Below are 18,684 nucleotides of genomic sequence, written 5' to 3'. Positions count from 1 at the left end.
TCCCTCCTTTTCTTCTTCCTTACTTTGAACAGGAGACAGCACTATTCTGAAGTAAACAGAAACTTATTTCAAGTTGAACATCTCTAAGCAAGACCCTAGCAGTGCCTCATGGATGCTGCAGAACCACCTACTTCGTTCACATCCCCACATAGTGCTGGTGAGGACTGGCACTCCACACCACAAAAGATGCAGTGGGGTAGCATCCAACTGCCAATGATTTTAAAAGCATTGCCACCATTCATCTTGCATGTTAGCCTGGAAAATATGACAGGCTCTGTATCTCCCTCCAGCCATTAGCTGAAACTTGGCAACGCTGGAGGAGAGCCAGGAGAAAAGAGACATGAAGCCGGGGGGGTGACCCAGCAGTTCCATGAGCCATTGCTGTTCTTTCCAGTGAATGGATATTAATTTTAATTAAATAAATGGCCTCCTGTTAAGTTTTCTGCCTTGCTTCCTGATACTGTAACTTCTTCACAGTAGTCCTTCCTACAGACAAATATTATTACCTTTCTTACTTAGAAATGAGGTGCACTCCTGAATTTACCTGAGCCAGATTCAGTTGTGTTACAACTCCTACTGAAGTCAAGGCTGAATTCGTTTTACTAAGTGGCTGGCAGGAGAGTACTTTGACGTGAGTCCTGCAGATTATGCAATGAAAGCACAAACTGATTCTGTAACAGCAATCAGTTTACTCTGAGCACCACTTGCTATGTATCTGCATGTTTAAGAAAATCAGTTTAACTCTTTTCAACAAATATACTTTGTCAAAGGTTTTTTTGGGGGTGGGTGGGAAGAGGGAAGTAGGCGAGTCATGTTGCTACTAATTTGATTTTGTAGTGAGAACATAAGCTTGAACAGCTGAATAAACTGGAGCTACTCCACAACCAACAGCAGTAAGAACAAAGTTACTCTACTGCTCATCAGCACTAATTTTAAACTGACACTTATGATGCCACAGAACTCTAATAAAAATGAAGGTGGGAAATTTCAGCTTTCACCCAGCACATTTTGTATGCGCTTATATTCTAACATATGAGGCAACAAAATAGTTCCAATTTCACTTTTATGATAGTTCATGATTACAAATATTCAGATTTACCAGTTTTACATTTTCATTTTTATATAGTAAGATTCTCTTTTTCAAATCAGATTCAGAGCAGAATGGAACCCAGTTAAGAATTTTTCATTCTGGGTTTTTCTACTATACGTCTCAAATGATGCTGCTTTTCAGCAGTGTGGCAGCAGGCTCTAAAATGACAGTATAATCTGAAAACTTTTCACAGCTTACAGAAGGTAAGAAGTGTTTCTTACTGTGTGAGCTTTCAGGTTGTCATGCTTTGTAAAATGGGTGCAATTTTCTTCTAAAATGAAATGTTAACTTTAGAAGAATGCACTGGAGGGAAGAATGCTATTCCTCAAGAGTAAAGATCTTTTTCTCGTCTCTATTTTTATAAATGTAAACATATGAAAATGACAGATGTGTGTAAGCTAGTCTACACACAAACAAACTTCAGTTCCACATGGGCAGGTTCAGCTGGAAGCCTAAATTTGCCTATAGGTGAATGTTAACCCTCAGAAAATAAGGGTTTATTACAAAATGATCCCGTTAGCAGATTGTTAAGTGAGCTTTCCTTCTGTTAAGTTTGTTGATAATTTTGGTTATAAAAGAATGCTGGTGCAAGCCTGTGGCACGTATCTTTACCGATTTAGTTGTATCCTACTTTGCCCTCAGTCCCCAGCACTCTTCTACATGATATGACTGGCCATGTTTAAATGGGCGATTTAAAAAGCCCACATCCAAATATGTGGATAACAAAGCCAATTCTCATATTAGATTTGTCAAACCCCATACTTTATTTTCAATACACCTACCACCCATTAAAACTGTATTATACACAGACTCCTGTATGGTGAGTCTGCAGAATCCTTCAGAGCAACACAAATTTCTGTAGGAGTTCTTCTCACATTAAGGCAGTGGGTAGTTGTTTCTCTACATACCTTTAAGCATCTCTATTTATAGAACTGTCTACTGTTCACATCCCCCACTTCAATATACTTACTACATAGACCTATTTTACTACAGAACAGAGTGTGCATACACAGGCCACAAAAACTGCCAAAGTCTAATCTCTGGCAGAGTCTTTTGCAGGACACAATCCTCCGTCAAGATTTCATCCTGAAGGACTCTGCAGACCCCTTGCAGCTAGCACGATGGAGATACAGTACTATTAAAGTGTACTCACTGTCATGTTCATGTGTACCTATGGACAGTGAACAGCATTTTATGGGGTTTTCGTAACCTACTGCTTTATTCACGTTGCAGGGACCCTCCATAGTTCACACCCACACTTGCAAATTCTCTTTTAAAGAATTTTAAAGCCACCTCGCCACTGTCAGGGATGCACACTATGTGCAAAATTGGCATAGCAGAAGTGTTCTTTTACCTACGTACCCCAAAAGCCCTCAACCCACAACATTCAACAATTCCTTCTCCACATGTTCTCATGCCTCACTTCCACATAAAACTGCTGAAAGAGAGGATCCACTTAGTAGGATCACAGGGATACTGTGAAGTGAATTGCAGACCATTCGCCCTTGCTTTTATCCTCTGCTAGAATGGACAAGTTGTAGCACATGAAGGACCTCTGGGATTTAATGAACAAATTCAGGCCGTTTTCAAGTGTAATGAAACGCCTGCAATCAATCGTTCCAGTCTATGTCAGGCTGCTGTTGAAGTCAATGAAGTTATCCAATACAATGGCCTTCATAGGTAAAAAGCAATCAGCTAATTTACAGCACTTATTTTTCTATCATTCTACAGCACCGTATTTATCCATATCTGCGTACCAAGAAGCTAACTGGAGCTAAAGATGCAGCAGTGTTTGGACAGAAGGGCATTCAGAAGAAACTGAAAGCACAAACTACCTCCACTTATTTTTCCCAAGACTATACTTTGTCATATTTACATGGAAAAAAAACTCCACGTGTTCCCAACGACTCTAGGATTTGTTACGCAGTTCATGCAATGAGCTCAGGAATGCATTATCATTTGGTAGCCTTGTAGAGGAAGAACTTGTTGTGTTAGACAGCCTGTGCAATAACTCTCTTGCTTTCCTCCAGAAAACTGCCCAAACAAGCAATACCCAAAACATTACTACAAAGAAAACTAACACCGGTTTTGGTTCCACCCTTTCAGAAATACTGTTAAGAAAAAGATGAGACTTTGTGGGAACAAGTAACACCAGCTGCCTTCTGAGACTCAAAGTCGCTGCCAAATAAACATCAAAACATTAAGGCGGTGCATTTCATGCCATGCTGCCCCTCTGCTCAGGGGATTCACTAAATGGCTGGTTTTTGGACGGGGAGACCTTTTTCACTCCAATCGGCCCTCCTCTGTTTGAACCGAGACATACTCTTCAAGGTATCACTTTGTGAAAATTGGTATCAAAGAACTGTTGCTATTTTAAGTGCACATTAACATCAGAAAAAACCCTTCATATTCCTCACAAAAATATTGCAGTCTTTTTCTACAGAGAAATTTTGCTCGTTATTACTTTTGGTAAAAAGAAAAAACAACATGTATTTTTATAATTCAAAAAAACAAAGCAAAAATGACCAAGTGGACATTTGCTCCCCACAGGCCATATCTGCTTATATCTCCAGTCTCTTTTCTATATATACATATAGATTTTCTGCTTGTGTATGTATATATAGATACACATACAAGTAAATTTATTTTTAGCTCTACGCACCTCTCCAGGTTTGTCTTTACAACCTGTATGAGAATGATTATGAATCTAAAAAATAGTTTTCTAAAAACATACAGGCATCTTTTTTTTTCTACTCACAATCTGGGTTATTTCAAAATAACTGAATGAAGCAAATGAGAAACAATTTTGGTTTAGACTGCGCCCAGATAACCTAACAATTGTATTTCCAAATACACAATTCAAAATTAAAAATGTTCCAAAAATATACACGGCAGCTTTTTCATGGTGCTGAATCTACAATTCAAACTTTGACGGACTTTATTTTCAATAGGGGAGAAGATTTCTCGTTTTGTTTTGTTTTGTTTTTCCTAAATAATCCTAGCAAAGTCAAGTCCAGCAACCAGAGTGAAGTCAGTTGTGCGAAGGAGTTTGGGCCCAGGAACAGAAACGGAATTGTCCTTAACAACACAGTCGGCATGCTTGGAAGCTGATGCATTACAGGAAGGATGTTTTCTTCACAACAACTGCTGTATCACCAGACAGCACACTTGCATGATGCACGCAAATTTACTCTTTCTTATTTCAAAGAACTGTTGGGACAAATTTTGCCCTTGGATAAGCATGCTCAGGCCCCACTGAAGCCAGGCAGTGGAACTTACAGTCATGTGTCCGAGAGCAGAATTTGTACCCAGTGTTATAAAGAAAGAAAACTGTTTAGTGGATAAATAATGAAGGAAAGGAATTTACAAAACAAACAAGCAAGCATTAAAATATAATTAATTACAAAAAAATAAACAAAAACCAAAAAAACCAGAGCCACTTACAGGGCTTGATGGAGTCTTTGGCCAGCCTGGGCTGCTAATGCTATCACTTTCATCTCCATGAAATGAGGAGATGCTAGCAGAGCTTGGGGACATTGGGGAAGGGACTGGCAGGTTGCCTGGGGTTGGGGGCTGAGAAATACCCTGAGAGCTGTAGCTATCCTGTGGTAGAGGAATAAAAAAAAAAATAATATGACAAAGGCAGGGCAAACTTTATTAAAAACAAAAAAAATACATCCAGTTTAACAGACTGACCGATTTTTATATATAAAATATATATAAACAGAGAGACACATACAGAAAACACACACATATATAAATATATTTTTATATATATATAAAAGGTATTAAAACAACATTGTTAATTAGTATAATTTGGAAAGTTTGCTGGATGCTTGGCTAAAGTCACTAAGCCACCATGCTTATTTCAAGCTCACATGGAATGCTAAGCATGGGTTTCCCCTTATGAAAGAAAGAAAAAAACCAAGCTGTTCACCTTATTTTGTCAAATAAGGCAGGAAAGCAAAATATTAAAGTATGTTGCTGCTGCTGAGGCGGCCAAAACAGGAAGCTATAACTGAAGGCAGAGAAAAATGGCTGCAAGTATTGAAACCAGGCAAGACCCTTCTTTCCCACCCACCTGGCACAGCCGAATCCCCACGCAACTTTTGGCTTGGGTTGCTTTGCCCCCGCAAGTTAAAATGCCGTAAGAACTAGTAACTTTCAGATCCACACAATGAGGAAAAAAGAAAAAAAAATAAAAGAAAAGAAACAAACGAAAGAGATTGCACGTGAATGGAAAGGCATGCAGGAAAGAACAGAAATGGGTAGGCCAAAACCAGAAGATGAAGGACAACACAGCAGACTTCTGCGGGCTCAACCAACACCACGTGCGGAGGTGGTAAATACCTTTGACTTGCTCTCGGGCTGGGGGGGTCCTTCTTCTTTGCCATCTGCTTTGAGAGGAAGGGGTAGTTTGGACTCACCGGGTGTCATCATATCTGCAAGACCCATAGGTGCTAATCGAAAACAGGAGAAACAGTTAAGCATGACTATGTTTGGCTCTGTAGGAAAAAACACGCTTCCTGCTGCAAGACTGTGGCACCACGTGAAGCAGAGGTTATCCCACCTCTGTCCTGTTATTCTAGTGTCCGGAAACCTGGAAACCTCTTCAGTTGAAGTGAGGAAATAAAAGAGAATGAACGAGGCGAGAATGCAAGCACCGTGCAACAACAACAACAAACACTTTTACAAAGTAAAATTTATTCTTCATGCTGCTGGTGGTCTTCAACTGTCTCCATATTTGACCACTACATTTTAACAGAACAACATTCTATTTTAATAGCGACTGCACCTTTCCTTTAGCACAGACAAAAGTAAATGAAAATGATGCGCCTTTTGCTTGCGATGTTGAACCCGAGAAAAAGGCTGAATTTTCCAGCTGCATCTGTATTAAGGTTGGTATCCAGCAGGTAATTCCTGCCCCTACCAACTTCAGAATGCGCAGCTCAGCCACTGTGAGCCTTAACTACAGAATTACAAGCTGTAAACTCCACTCTGTTGGAGAACCAGCACTCAACTTCTTCCCCTCCTGCCAAAATGAGGTGGGACTATAATGAATGCACAAATGTCTGTCTCTGATAATGGCACGCAGTTGCTTCCCAGGGGTGTGAGGAATTTAAGGGTTTTTTTTATTTGAAGATGCAAGCGCTAAGTATAGTATTATTGCTGCAGAGCTGCTGGGTTCCTGGATTTCTACAAAGACGCAAGGAGAAACATTCAGCTAAATAGACAGAAAATACTGGGCAGATCAGATGCTAGAAGGTGTCGTGTCACTGAATCAATGCAAATAACCAGAGAGCAACAGCAAAACATCAGGTGATTCTTTCCCTGCAGAGAACCATGTGCACAGCACTTACGAAAGACTGGATTATCTTCCCTTCCTCTCTCTTTTTTCTCCCCCTCATGCCCTTCTTTCAAAGAAGGATCTGAGGTAAGAAAAAACATAGGATAGAATAACCTACAAGGCAATAGAAAGGAAAAAACGCATATCCCAAATGTACAAATTTTAAGAATCGGCAAAGCATAATTGTTAAAAAAAAATTAAAAAAATCGGATCATTACCAGCCTACAGTGCCTCTCTGCAAAATGACAATGCTGGCTCACGCTAGGCAGCAGGCACACTGCATAGCAAGCCAAAGAGAGGAGGGGGAAAAGAAGCTTTAAAAATACTTCACAGATTGCCCACTACAAAATGATTATTGCACATATTCATGTATTACTATGTTTTAGAAAATAATTAGTTTTAATTACAGCAGTGAGAGCATGAGCAGGACTCTGGCGAATACGCTGGCAAGCTTTGCAGTGCTAATTTGTTAATATCTTCAGCATCACTGCAGGTTGAGACTATGGGTCTGCCAAAAAAACCTACCCAGCCATGTGCCATGTGAGTTTACAACTGTATGCTCAATATTCAGCTTTGAACTGCCGGTGTTTTTCATGGGCACATTTTCTTGTTTTTTCAAAGCACATTTGTAGCCCAATCAAGCCCTTAAAGTCATCACAACACATAAATCATAATTGAGATTTAAAAAAAAAAAATTACTTGCAATACTTAAGACTTCAAGAATTGGAACAAAAAGCCTTTTTCAAGTGATGCAGCTGCAGAGAAAAATCTATTGGGATCAGCTAAAAATGCTGTTATTTTTATGTATGTGTGTGAAACCTCAACAAAACAGCCAAGCAATAGGATACTAGGAAGCCAGCACCCACTAAGCATTTGATTTGTATGCATTTTGCCCTTATACTCTGCTTGAGGAGCTGGGGCAGCTTGTGACCGTTATGAAGTGAAGGATGGCAGCCTAACACATTTTAGTGTTGAATTCCACAGTTAAAAAAAACAGTTATTTTTCTTTTAGAGATTTTAAAAAAATGTATGTACAAAATGGTCAAATGTATGCCACAGTCTGGTTTCAAACTGGGATGCAGAACTGTTATACCAAATCCATTTTAACAGTTAACACATTTCATGCTGTGAAAGCACTAAAAAAGAAGTCTTAGTTTTAGTTTCAAAGCAACTAAAGATGACCCTTCCCCTTTAGAGCAACTTTAGAGGTCAAACAAAGCAAAGTTAACAATCACGCTTCACCAGAATTCTGCATGGCTAAATCCTCTACTGATGTCTCACTGTTATCTAGGTTGGTACACTGGATTTCTGTTACAAAGAATATAATAATTGTGCCCACTCCTGGTAGTCAGGTTTCCATCAGAATTCCTTTATAAAATCTCTCTTCCAGAAAGGCTGAAGTTAACACCTCATGTAAAAGGGAAGTAACTCTAGTCTGCAAATTACCGTATATATTCTGACAGTATTAATCATGTTTAGAAATGTAAAAATACCAATTCATTTTGGCTTTTGAATATTTCTTGTATGCAAATATTAACCATCAGGAGTTGGAGACAATTATGAAAAAAATAATAGTTTCCAAAATTCTTTTTTGACTTTTTGCTCTAAATTGTTTACTTCATCTACATCCTATCTTTCTACGTCTAAGAGGAGAACTGCGAGGATTTTACTAGGCAAACTGCAAGGTTGTCCAATTTCCCTATGGCTTTTACCTAAGATGTTTCCACAGCTACTTTTCTATCCACTGTTGAAATGCTGTTTCATAACTTCTTGCAAACGTACTTTTCCAGCGATTTGCAAACAGACATTCCTTTACTTTTCTTAGCAAAGCGGCACAGCGAGAACATTGTTCTGACCCTTTCTGAGCAGCGAGATACTGTTATTGTCACGAAACTGCTAAAATAAGACACGGTCTCTTTCTACACAAGTACTAATAATTCTGCGTGTGAAGTGCAGACCAAAGGATAAAACATTTTAGAGAGGAGGATAACAGGGAAATCTTGACTCAAAAAGTGTTGTCGTGTACCGTGAATAGGTTTCAAGTACTAGCCTCTGGCTTATTATAAGAATTTAAGAGCTAGAATGATTTCAAAAAGCAAGTATGGGTCACGGTCTTGAATTAACTATTCCACACTGAATTTAATGTACTCAAAGGCAGATATTGACATGAGTAAAACTGCAGCAAAGTATTCTTTTTTGCTAAAGGCTGCTCTATCAATCCCAGAAGATGATGAAGTACTGTAGGAGCAGCAATCCACATTGTTTTTCTCTTTATTGCTAGCGCAATAACAAATCACAGTCTACAAAACAGAATATTATATCCTTTATAAGACATTCCTTCCTCCCTTCCACCACTAGCACTTTCCTTCTGGGAAAAAAAAAGAAAAAGAAAAAAAGCAGCAAATTTGTGACTCATGGATTTGGCAAGAGGATCTCCACTGCTTCTATGCCTACAGGAAAACTGGAAGAGGGACAACAGCATTGCCTAATGTCCTGCCATGAATGACCATCTGCCACTGGGGAAAAGCCCAGCCCAGGGGGCTTGGGCACCTCATCTGAAACGCATGAGTGGGCCACCAAGGAACTCAGCACCGTACCTCCTTTCTCCCTACCAAGTCTCACCCGAGGGATGAAAAGCGTGTGCGGTTTGGGACGCAGGGATCTCTATGCCAGGAACTAGCTTGATTTACAGTCACACAATGACCACTGGATCACGGTCATCGCTTACTTGGAGTATAGGTGATGGGATACTTCAGCTGTACCAACTGTTGACACCCTCTGGAAAGTTTATTTAAATGTGCATTATATCATAGCTCATACAAAGAAATGCATAAGAACAAAAACATAGTAAAATAAATGGAGGTTTCCATTTTTCAGAAAAATGTAACCAAGCTGCAAAACAGAGAAAACCAATTAAGATTTCTAAAAAATGCTTCATATTCACAAATATGACTGCTTTCTCTATCAGAGGTTCAGCCAAATAAGTATGAAGTAAAATATATAATGTATATGAAAAGGTAAGTGTTGTATCTATTTTTATGTTATTTTTAAGAGCATCCTTTTAATTCCTTTAGTGCAAATACCTTCTCCTAGAACTTCATGTTTTAAGTATTGCGATGTTAAAAATTCATTTGGAACAGTAATACCTCCAAAATGGAAGGTTTCAGTAGGACAGAGGTAGTGGTATTACGAAAAGATCCTTGTGGCTGCAAGGAGATTAATACCTTTTTATTGTTTTGTTCACTTCCAGAGGTAGCAGAGATTGTGAGTGCCAGTTTCTGTGCAAGCACAACATGGAAATCTGTGAGAGCCAAACTCCATATTACTTCCTTTTAAAGTAGAATTAACAAGGTTCACAGCATGAAATTATTTTATTTATGTTGGGTCTTGAAAATTTCATTTTATTATATATATTTAAGGCCTAGACCTAAACAGGGGAAAAAGCTAAAATATCTATGAGAAATGTAAATCATATAAGAAAAGGACAGTGGAGGTTATACAATTTTTGTTCCGTACTGTGCAGGGATTCTGGCACTTTTTCCTGAAGCTTTTGTTATTGTTATAGATGGGATACTCTATCAGAAGGATCTACCTTCTTTGTTCTCATAATTTCCATGTTCCTAAACTGCTCTACATCAGCAGAAGCTGGTGATCTGTTGTTTGATCTACAGTCACTGCTGAAGTACCAGGATGCATAACTGCAACACAATTTTCCTTGCAATTGTGACATTAATTAAAAAAAAAAAACTAAAGGAAAAAGGATCAACTGGTAATAAGGAGTTATAAATACCACTAAAAACTTGTGGCAAAACCAGTGTTATAGTTAGCTGTACTGAAGCTCCAAAACCATATGAAAGAAAACACATCAGCGCCAGCAATCTTCCTCTATTTTAGAGTAAAACCTGAAAGTGCATTCGATTAAAATTAATATAACCATAACCTACCTTCCACCCTCAAAACAGGCAACACAACTGCACTCTCCAAAACCCAGACAACCAAGAAACCAACTTCTCCCTATTGCTTACCTTAGTTTTTCATCGGCCTCTAACTGAAACCACAGTTGTTCATGCTCAGTGCATGTGAGCGAGTCAACTAATGCCCACACTTCGCTCCATCAGCAGCCACCCAGTTGTATTTGGCTTTGGCCCTACACATTGCCTGAAGCCTGGTTTATCCCACAGATGTATGAATTTACACTAGAGGGGGTGGGGAAGAGAAGGCTCAAGAGCCAGATAGCTCAACTGGTCTCTGTGTCACAGAAAATGCCCTTTTCAAGGCCGTAAGTAGGTATCACCTACAAGTTCTCCACCTCATCAAATGTACCTCACCAAATGCAGGGCCAGAGCTGACCCTGACCCCCAGCTCAAGCCATTATCGCTCAAAGTGCTGTATGTACACTTGTGTTAAGTTCAGTCCTTCATTTCTTTGACCCAAGCAGAAGGATGAGTCAGGACAGGGGGAAATGCAGCATTCCCACTGCATGTGCCCCCAACAGCACACTCACACCTAATTTTCTCTTTTTGTTCCCCCAGTACCAACACCGTCTGTGTGCTCTTGGAGGCTGGCTGCACGAAGCAATCTAGACGGCATGTCTGCTCACACACAGAGGAAAAGAGGTGCACTGAACTTCTTTAGTTCACCTCACATTTACTTTCCATTGGGTAATCTCTGAATTAATAAAACTGGAACAAAAGAAAACCTCACAAATGCACTGGCAGAAAAAACCCTGATAAATGTTTAAATTATTAAAAATCCAATATTTCAGAATGCGTAACACAATAAAAAGAGTATGACTACCCCATACAAAAGACTGCTAGGATAAATGGCCTTGCATTGAACAGATTTCCACTGTATGAAATAACGAATGGCTGAATTATCTGAACAAAAAAACCTCTGTGAATCTTCCTTTAAACTGGTTATTCCTTAGGAATACATAAATCTTCTTAGGCAGGGCACTCTGCCATCTGTTTGCTGTTGGTTATTTTTGCAGCTCTGGGGGCCAAAGGAAAAGGGGGAAAAATTACTTCTGCTAATAGCAAAACAGAATTTATAGCACAGTTTCAATGCTCAGAAGTAATTTTATTTCAGCAAGCCAGACAAAACACGTAACTACACAAACAAAACATAATATTACCTGGGACAGCTCTGGTGGGGGAAAAGCAAGCTATTATCTAATGGTCTTTTCAATAGCTTTTCCCTCTTCATCCAGACGGTGAAGTGTGCTGTCTGGACTAACCAATGGCTTCCAAGCCAGCACTAGAAAAAGCCCTTTTTTGTTGTTTTTCTTCTCTTTTAAAAAAATCTTACGGATTAACAGCTTCCTTTCTGTTTCTTCTGCTAACCAAAACCATAACATACTATTCTTGAAAAATAAAACACCGTTAAGTGCCGCAGGAGCTCCTATGTAGACGAAAGAAACCCTCTGGACATACTGGACACTAGAATCTCCCAGTGGCCATTTTCTGCCCAGGAAAGCAGGGACATACAAAACTGACAGGGAGGAAAGACAGGGAAGGAGGCAAAGGATGAAGGAACAAAACAAGCAAAGCAGGCCAGAGAGGAAGATACTGAAACACAGCTCTTGGTAAGATACAATTTAATTAGTAAGGTAGTTCCAAAGAAGAAAAAAAGTAGAAACAAAATCAACTAAGAAAGAAAATCAACTCACCTTAGCACTACCTATCCAGCTTTCAGAAAATCTTCAAACGCCACCCATCCCCTAACATTTCAAAAAGCGCTAATGTAATCGGTAAAGCATGCACAGAAACTCCATGACTGGAATAAGTATTTGGGAGGATACACTTCAGGGTCACCGCAACTCCATCCAAACCCACCCCAATCAAAGAATTGATCTTTACTGAAGTATTATCTTGATGGAGGATAATTGTTAGGAGTTCAAGCTGAATATGGTCTATAAAGTACACTTGCACAGAATTACATTCACCTGTGTTCAGTCACACACAAAACTACAAATAATTCTACATTCACAAGTCGTGATATGAAGGAAAAATCCAGCAGCTACACCGAATACGCTTTTTTTGCAAAAGGAAGCTATGATTAAATTTCATATACATGAAGAAACCCTATATCTGGCTATATGAATTTTGGAAACGGTAAATATGGCCTATGTTTTCAGAACAGAGTAATTATTTTAAGTGCTTGACTTAAAGCATCTTCAAGTCAGAGCAGGTGCACATTTCTTTTTTTAAACCAGTACCACATTAAATATCTGAAATTGCAATCTTAAGAAGAAAGACACTGAAAAGCAACAGCAGCCTCTTAAAAGATGAGGTTTTTCTCATTCCCTCTCTTGCAGACACAGGCACACACAAATACACGTAAACTTGCTACTCAACACCTACGTCAAACTGGGTCCGAGTGTTGCTGGAACTGTTCAAAACATTGTACTCATCTACATGCTGTGCAGAAGGGCTTAATGAAAAATGTATGAGTTACTGTACAAAAAACCGCGAATACCTTAGCCTAGTTTTGAATCACTCCAAACTATCCAACAGGGGCGAATCGAATGAAGAAGGCTATCCCTCTGCCACCAGCCCAGGGCTGGTACCGTTAGGAGATTTATGGAGGAAGGTCACTGCTGAAAGGTTACCCACCATTACCTGTTGAACTGTTCACCATGTTAGGTGCCATGCTGTAAGGAGGAGCCTGCGGGTTCATCAAGCCAGAGCTGTTGTTCATCGGCTGAGTGTAGGGGGAGCTGGATCCCATAATACCGCTCTGATTCATGGCAGGAAAATTGCCTTGCCTACGAGAAGAAAAAGCACACACACGATGTCTCATTATGTACCTCATTGCTGAAGATGCTGTGGTTTGTCACACAGTACATCTCCTATTGTTTGCAAATAGCTAAGGAGAAGGCACGCAATTAGATCATTTTACCTACACGGGGAGCTATTAGTCTTGAATTAGTTACCGTGTATCTGAAACAGAATTGGACTGAACATAAATTTCAAGAGATGTACAGTGTCTTTCTAGATCACAACCAATCAGCAGAAAAATACAACTCATATTATTTATCCTACGAGTAGACAGTAATGTGATCAGGACTCAAAATTAGAACTTAGGGTTGGCATAAGAAAATTTCAGTGAATTGCAATTTTGACCATGTAGTAGAAAACCTTGCCTGCCATAGCTTAAAAACCAGTGAAACGACCAGAATAAAAATGGGTACCATGGAATCCGTTTCAGATTTCTGTATCTGATGTTACTGCAAACACCTTGTTTCCTGTAAAACACTTCCAAGCCCAGGGTGCAAAGGAGAAATCCAATTGCACGTGAGCATTTATCTTGAGCATACCTCATGACCAAAAGCAACGTTCACACAACTCCCAATGAAATCATATACACATAACTTCCTGCTTCTCTTCTTCCTCAAACCAGCTTTTTTTTTAAAAAAAAAAAACACCAACACAACAGATGTTCCCATTTCCATTATTGATCTAGGGCCCAAAGTCATAGTCATTTCGCAAATACCATTAAAGTGACCATAGATGTGACTGCAGCACTGAATAAAATGCTCATCTTGTTGTACGTGCCATCTATGTCCAATCTTTCAAAAAACCACATACATACTACACTTTGTTGAAACAAGAAACCTCAGCAGAACTATTTCGGTTTTGAAAATTAATCACATATCTGTATAATGCTTTCATAACTGAGACCTAAGTTTGTCTGAAAAACTGCCCTGAATGAAGCCCTTACCTATTTCTCCACATCTTCAGATGTGAAGATCTTCAGACCAAATATTTTTGAAGGCTAAACCTTATCTACTCATAATTCTACAAAGCATCTAAGCATGCTTTGTACTTGATTTAGCAAATTCTGTAGATAAACTGAGGCACAAAGAAGAAAATAATCCAATCCAAGTAAGCAGAATAACCCAATGTAATGCTTTATTCAACTTCAAAAATAACTTTTTATTCTTTTAATCCATAAAACAATTATCTACCTTTTCTTGGTATAGTTGAAGACTGCACATATTATGATACGTATATGGATATAGACTTTATATACAAATAAAAACACATGCAAAAATATACTTAATTGTATATTCATAGCCTACATAGGAAAATACAAAACTCAGACCTTTTTTTTCAATGTATCCCCTGTAAATTTATGCTGTTTTTCCAAATCAAGGAGACAAGAAAGGAAGCAACCACCCCTTTACATTGCTTTGGTGCCCGTCTGCTTTTTTTTTCTCACGAAAAACAAAGCATTTAATTTTATCCTACAGGCTCGGAAAGCTGCCTGTCCTGGTAGCAAGATGCAGTTTTGGAGTAAATTCTACTTTTCATTATTATACAGTATTCAAACAAAACAGGCAACCCACAAACCAACAACCCTGAATAACTTCAATGGCTTCTTGTCTTCCCCAAACTCATGGCAGATTCTTAATGTAACTGGAAGAAATGGATTTCTTTTTTAGGAGGTGCAGGAGGAAGACCATTAAAGCACTATTTGGCCTAATTTTTCTTGACACATTGTGAATTTCTTCAAAGGAAAAGAGAACGTGTTATCTAAATAAAGCATCTTTTTCCAAGTCAGTTTTGTCCTTTGCTCTCTGAAGACAAACTTTTCTTCACTCTTGCAAAGAGGCAAAGGCTTTCTTTTGATATGAAGGAGACAACTGCCATACAATGTCATTTCCCTGATGAAGCTTGCAATGAGTAGCGGAGGGAAAAGATTTAAAATGCACAGTGGTGCAATGCTCCAAGGGAAAATTACAAAGGGAAAAGAGAAGAGCGGGACCATTTGCCAACAACTTTAAAAGATTTCAGTCAAACAATCAAGCTTTTCTTATGTAAATACTGTATCTTAAACACACCACCACCACCCCCTTTTTAGCTGAAAATTGCTATATTTCAACAAATGCAGTTAACTGGAAAGTTATTTCTATGCTGGATAAGCAAGATCCTTTCCATTACTGGGTAAAGTTCAGCTACTACTGAAGATGAAGAAAGTGTGCAAGTGCATTTTTACACTGTTAAAAAGAAGTAATAGATTCTGAAAGGTTCTTTTATGGAGCAAGGCTGGGATTCTGGAAGACAGAAGTCTTTACAGGTATCTATCTCTCTAATGTCCTTCTTTTGCTTTAAAAATACACAGGAGATATGCACCTTGCAGTAAGCTGAAATTGGTCCTGACCAACTAATATTTCAACTTACTTCCTATAGCATGTATATCTTCTAAGCTACGGGGCAGTTCATGGTCTCAAATTGAGGTACAACCTATTTCATGTTACCCACTACGGACATCAATCTCAATTGTAGTTCATGAAAGCACACTGCTGTACAACAGCTTTAAATCAAAAAGTAGGAAACTATTTCCAGTTTAGACGGCGAGTGAAAATTAAATAAAAGGAATATACTAGCTTTGGCCAGGACAGCAAGAAAACAACTGAAGTCTAAAAAAATTGCTTCTGTACCCAGAAAGACCTGAATGGCAGAACCTAATTTCCAGAATTTTATCTGGCAAAGCAATCCTTTCATCCTCCCATGCAATGCCGCACTTGGAACAGACACAGCTCTCCATCTCTGGAACGAGCCCAGCAAGTGAAAAGACTCAGCACCATCCCTGGCAGAACTCTCTCCTTGCCTGGTCCCCTATCAAAGCGCTGACCGCAGCACGCGTGAGCTCATTCAGTAACACTGAAAGGCGACATCCTGTAAGAGCAAACATTATTGTATCCTGAGATTGGGTGCAGTGCGCAGTACGGAGCTCTTCCACATATTATTCTGCTCTATGATGGCTTGGAATGGAAAGTTTCTTTAGGGAGAAATAATCAGGTATTACTTCAGCCTTTAATTCTCACTCCACAGTGGGCCTCCTTTGAGTAAAGACTGCCGACTGTGACAAATTGTGCTGCATCAGTGCTGTAATATGAAGTGGAGTCCATTAAGAACTGAGCTGAGATCACCAAACTCATTTTGATTAACCTCCAGGTCACTAAATACTTATAAATATGTTACACAGCAGCTGCTAAACATATTTATATATGCTTAAGGTCACAGCATCATCTGTTGGTTGTTGGAGTTAAGTCAAAAATCTTATGTTTCCTTCTGTGCTGCTTTTAGTAAAGGCATATCCAACATACTATTTAAGAAGTAGTTATCTCAAAGCATACTACCAGACTCTCTCCTACATCTCCCAATTCCCTCCTCCATTTTTCTGGAAGGCTAAATAAAAATCACGCCTTTTAAAAACAGTCTGCTCTACATGTACTGACATCTAATGGCAAAAATTCAACTGACCAGCTATGAATTCTATAGCAGAACAAACCCAGTTAAGTATCCGATTTTACAATATTTAACACATAAACACCAACGGTTGGGTGGCTTAGAGATTATGCAAGTGATAATTAGGAATAATAGGAATAAATTGAGAAAAGAAACACTTCTGTTGAGTATAATGGAAAAATGTCTTCATGGTGAGATGCAGTTGTCCTCCAAGGGAGTGAAGGAAACCCCAGTACTTGACACTTCTGCAAACAGACAACACATTAGAAAAAGCACTGGCATTACATATGAACTAAATGACCTGCCAGGTATTTTCCAGCTCTAACTCCTCCAACACCCCATTTAGAAGAAAAAGCAGCCGGGCTAATAGAAATTTAAGATTATGCTATCAATTTAAACACTATACTTAAGCCTACACATTTCTTTTTTCTGCTCTACTGCTACAAGTAGACCTCCAAGTATTCAGCAAATGGAAGAGATTAAAAACAGGAAGGGGGAAATCTGCCTGCTTTCTGTGGTTTAGTTACTCTGTTGACAATTCAGTAATTCACAGCACTTGCGTAATGCCAGAGCCAGTTGCTACGCTCGAGGAAAGGGCTGCCACCCAGGGGGACCTAGACAGGCTGGAGGAATGTGCTGACAGGAACCTTATGAAAGTCAACAGGGACAAGTGCAAGGTCCTGCACCTGGGAAGGATGAGCCCCCTGCAGCGTTGCCGGCTGGGGCTTTACTGGGGGGGAGCAGCTCTGCTGAAAAGCCCCTAGGCATCTTGGCAGACAGGGAGCCGAGCATGAGCCAGCAGAGTGCCATGGCAGCAAAGAGGGCCAACGACATCCTGGGCTGTGTGACCAGGAGCAGAGCCAGGAGATGGCTCAGAGATCATCCCCTCTTTACTCGGCACTCATTAGACTCCATCTAGAGTATCGTGTCCGGTTTTGGATCCTCCAGTAAAGGAAAGACGATGATAAACTGGAGTGAGCTTAGCAGAGGGCCCCTTAGATGGTCAGGACTTGAGCACTCACCCTGGAGGGGCTGAAGGACAAGGGCTAGTTCAGCCCGTGGCAGAAACAGCTTTTGGGAGAAACCTAACAGCAGCCCCCCAGCACCTACAAGGAGGTCAGCTAGAAGATGGAGCCAGACTCTTCACAGTGGGGCGCGGTGGGAGGATGAGAGACAATGGGCAAGAGTTGAAACATGAGAAGTTCAGCCTGGATGTAAGGAAACCCTTTTCCCAGTGAAAACAGTCAGGCACTAGATCTTGGTGGCCCACGGAGGTTGTGTGGTCTCTGTTCTTGGAGGTTTTCAAGACCCAACTGGATAAAGCCCTGAGCTCTCAGCTGAGCTTGCTAAGGATGAGGTTGGACCAGAGACCTCTTGAGGCTCCTTCCAGCCTGAATGACCCCATGATCCTAGATGGTCAGCTTCATTGTGTTGTTGATTGCTGTACTATTGGGTCCAAAATACAACTGGTCAAATTCAAAACATTCCCTTTTAAGAAGGTCCTGTTCTGGTCTTTTGTTTTCCTTCATTTGCAATCTACCCGAAGCTTAATCTGCACTTAATCTCTTTTCTCTACAAAACAAGTAGCATCAGATCTAATTGTGTCTTCTGAGCTAATACAGAAGCCCATGTATTTAAACAGAGGAGATGACATGCAAGATCTGGTCATCGTTAAAAAGCCGAACAAAGAAATTGTAAGAAAGAAAAGCACTGACAGTACAAAGAAGCACACGAGTGATCACAGCGGCCGAGCAGTGTCTCTTATACTGAGATGTCTTCCTTTAATTGGACCTGAAATCACCAGTAGGTTAGTGTGTTGTCTCTGACTGCTACACAGAAGTCATGCTGCAGCCCTTGCATTTAATACTTATGTGATTTAGTACATCCTCTGTGTTGCCATCTGATGAAGGATTTTACTGTCATCTTCCTCAGATTTGAACAGACAACTAATTACAAAATTGAGTTCAGAGGTAGGTGTGGTTTAGCTGTGG

At 39.7% G+C, this 18,684-nt stretch overlaps 1 protein-coding gene across 1 annotated transcript in view; it reads right to left on the bottom strand.

The window, feature by feature from the left end:
• The window catches only part of ARID1B (AT rich interactive domain 1B (SWI1-like)), a 302,895-nt gene that overhangs the window by 32,155 nt on the left and 252,056 nt on the right, over nt 1-18,684 (bottom strand). The window contains exons 9-11 of the mRNA XM_009887612.1: nt 13,058-13,203; nt 5,441-5,550; nt 4,535-4,693 (exon numbers count right to left, since the gene is read on the bottom strand). Of these exons, the coding sequence (XP_009885914.1) occupies nt 4,535-4,693; nt 5,441-5,550; nt 13,058-13,203 (415 nt within the window). The remainder of the gene's footprint in view (nt 1-4,534; nt 4,694-5,440; nt 5,551-13,057; nt 13,204-18,684) is intronic.

This window comes from Charadrius vociferus, unplaced genomic scaffold, assembly GCF_000708025.1.
Source record: "Charadrius vociferus isolate BGI_N301 unplaced genomic scaffold, ASM70802v2 scaffold176, whole genome shotgun sequence".
Classification (NCBI taxonomy): Eukaryota; Metazoa; Chordata; class Aves; order Charadriiformes; family Charadriidae; genus Charadrius; species Charadrius vociferus.
This window is presented reverse-complemented; position numbering and strand designations above follow the sequence as displayed.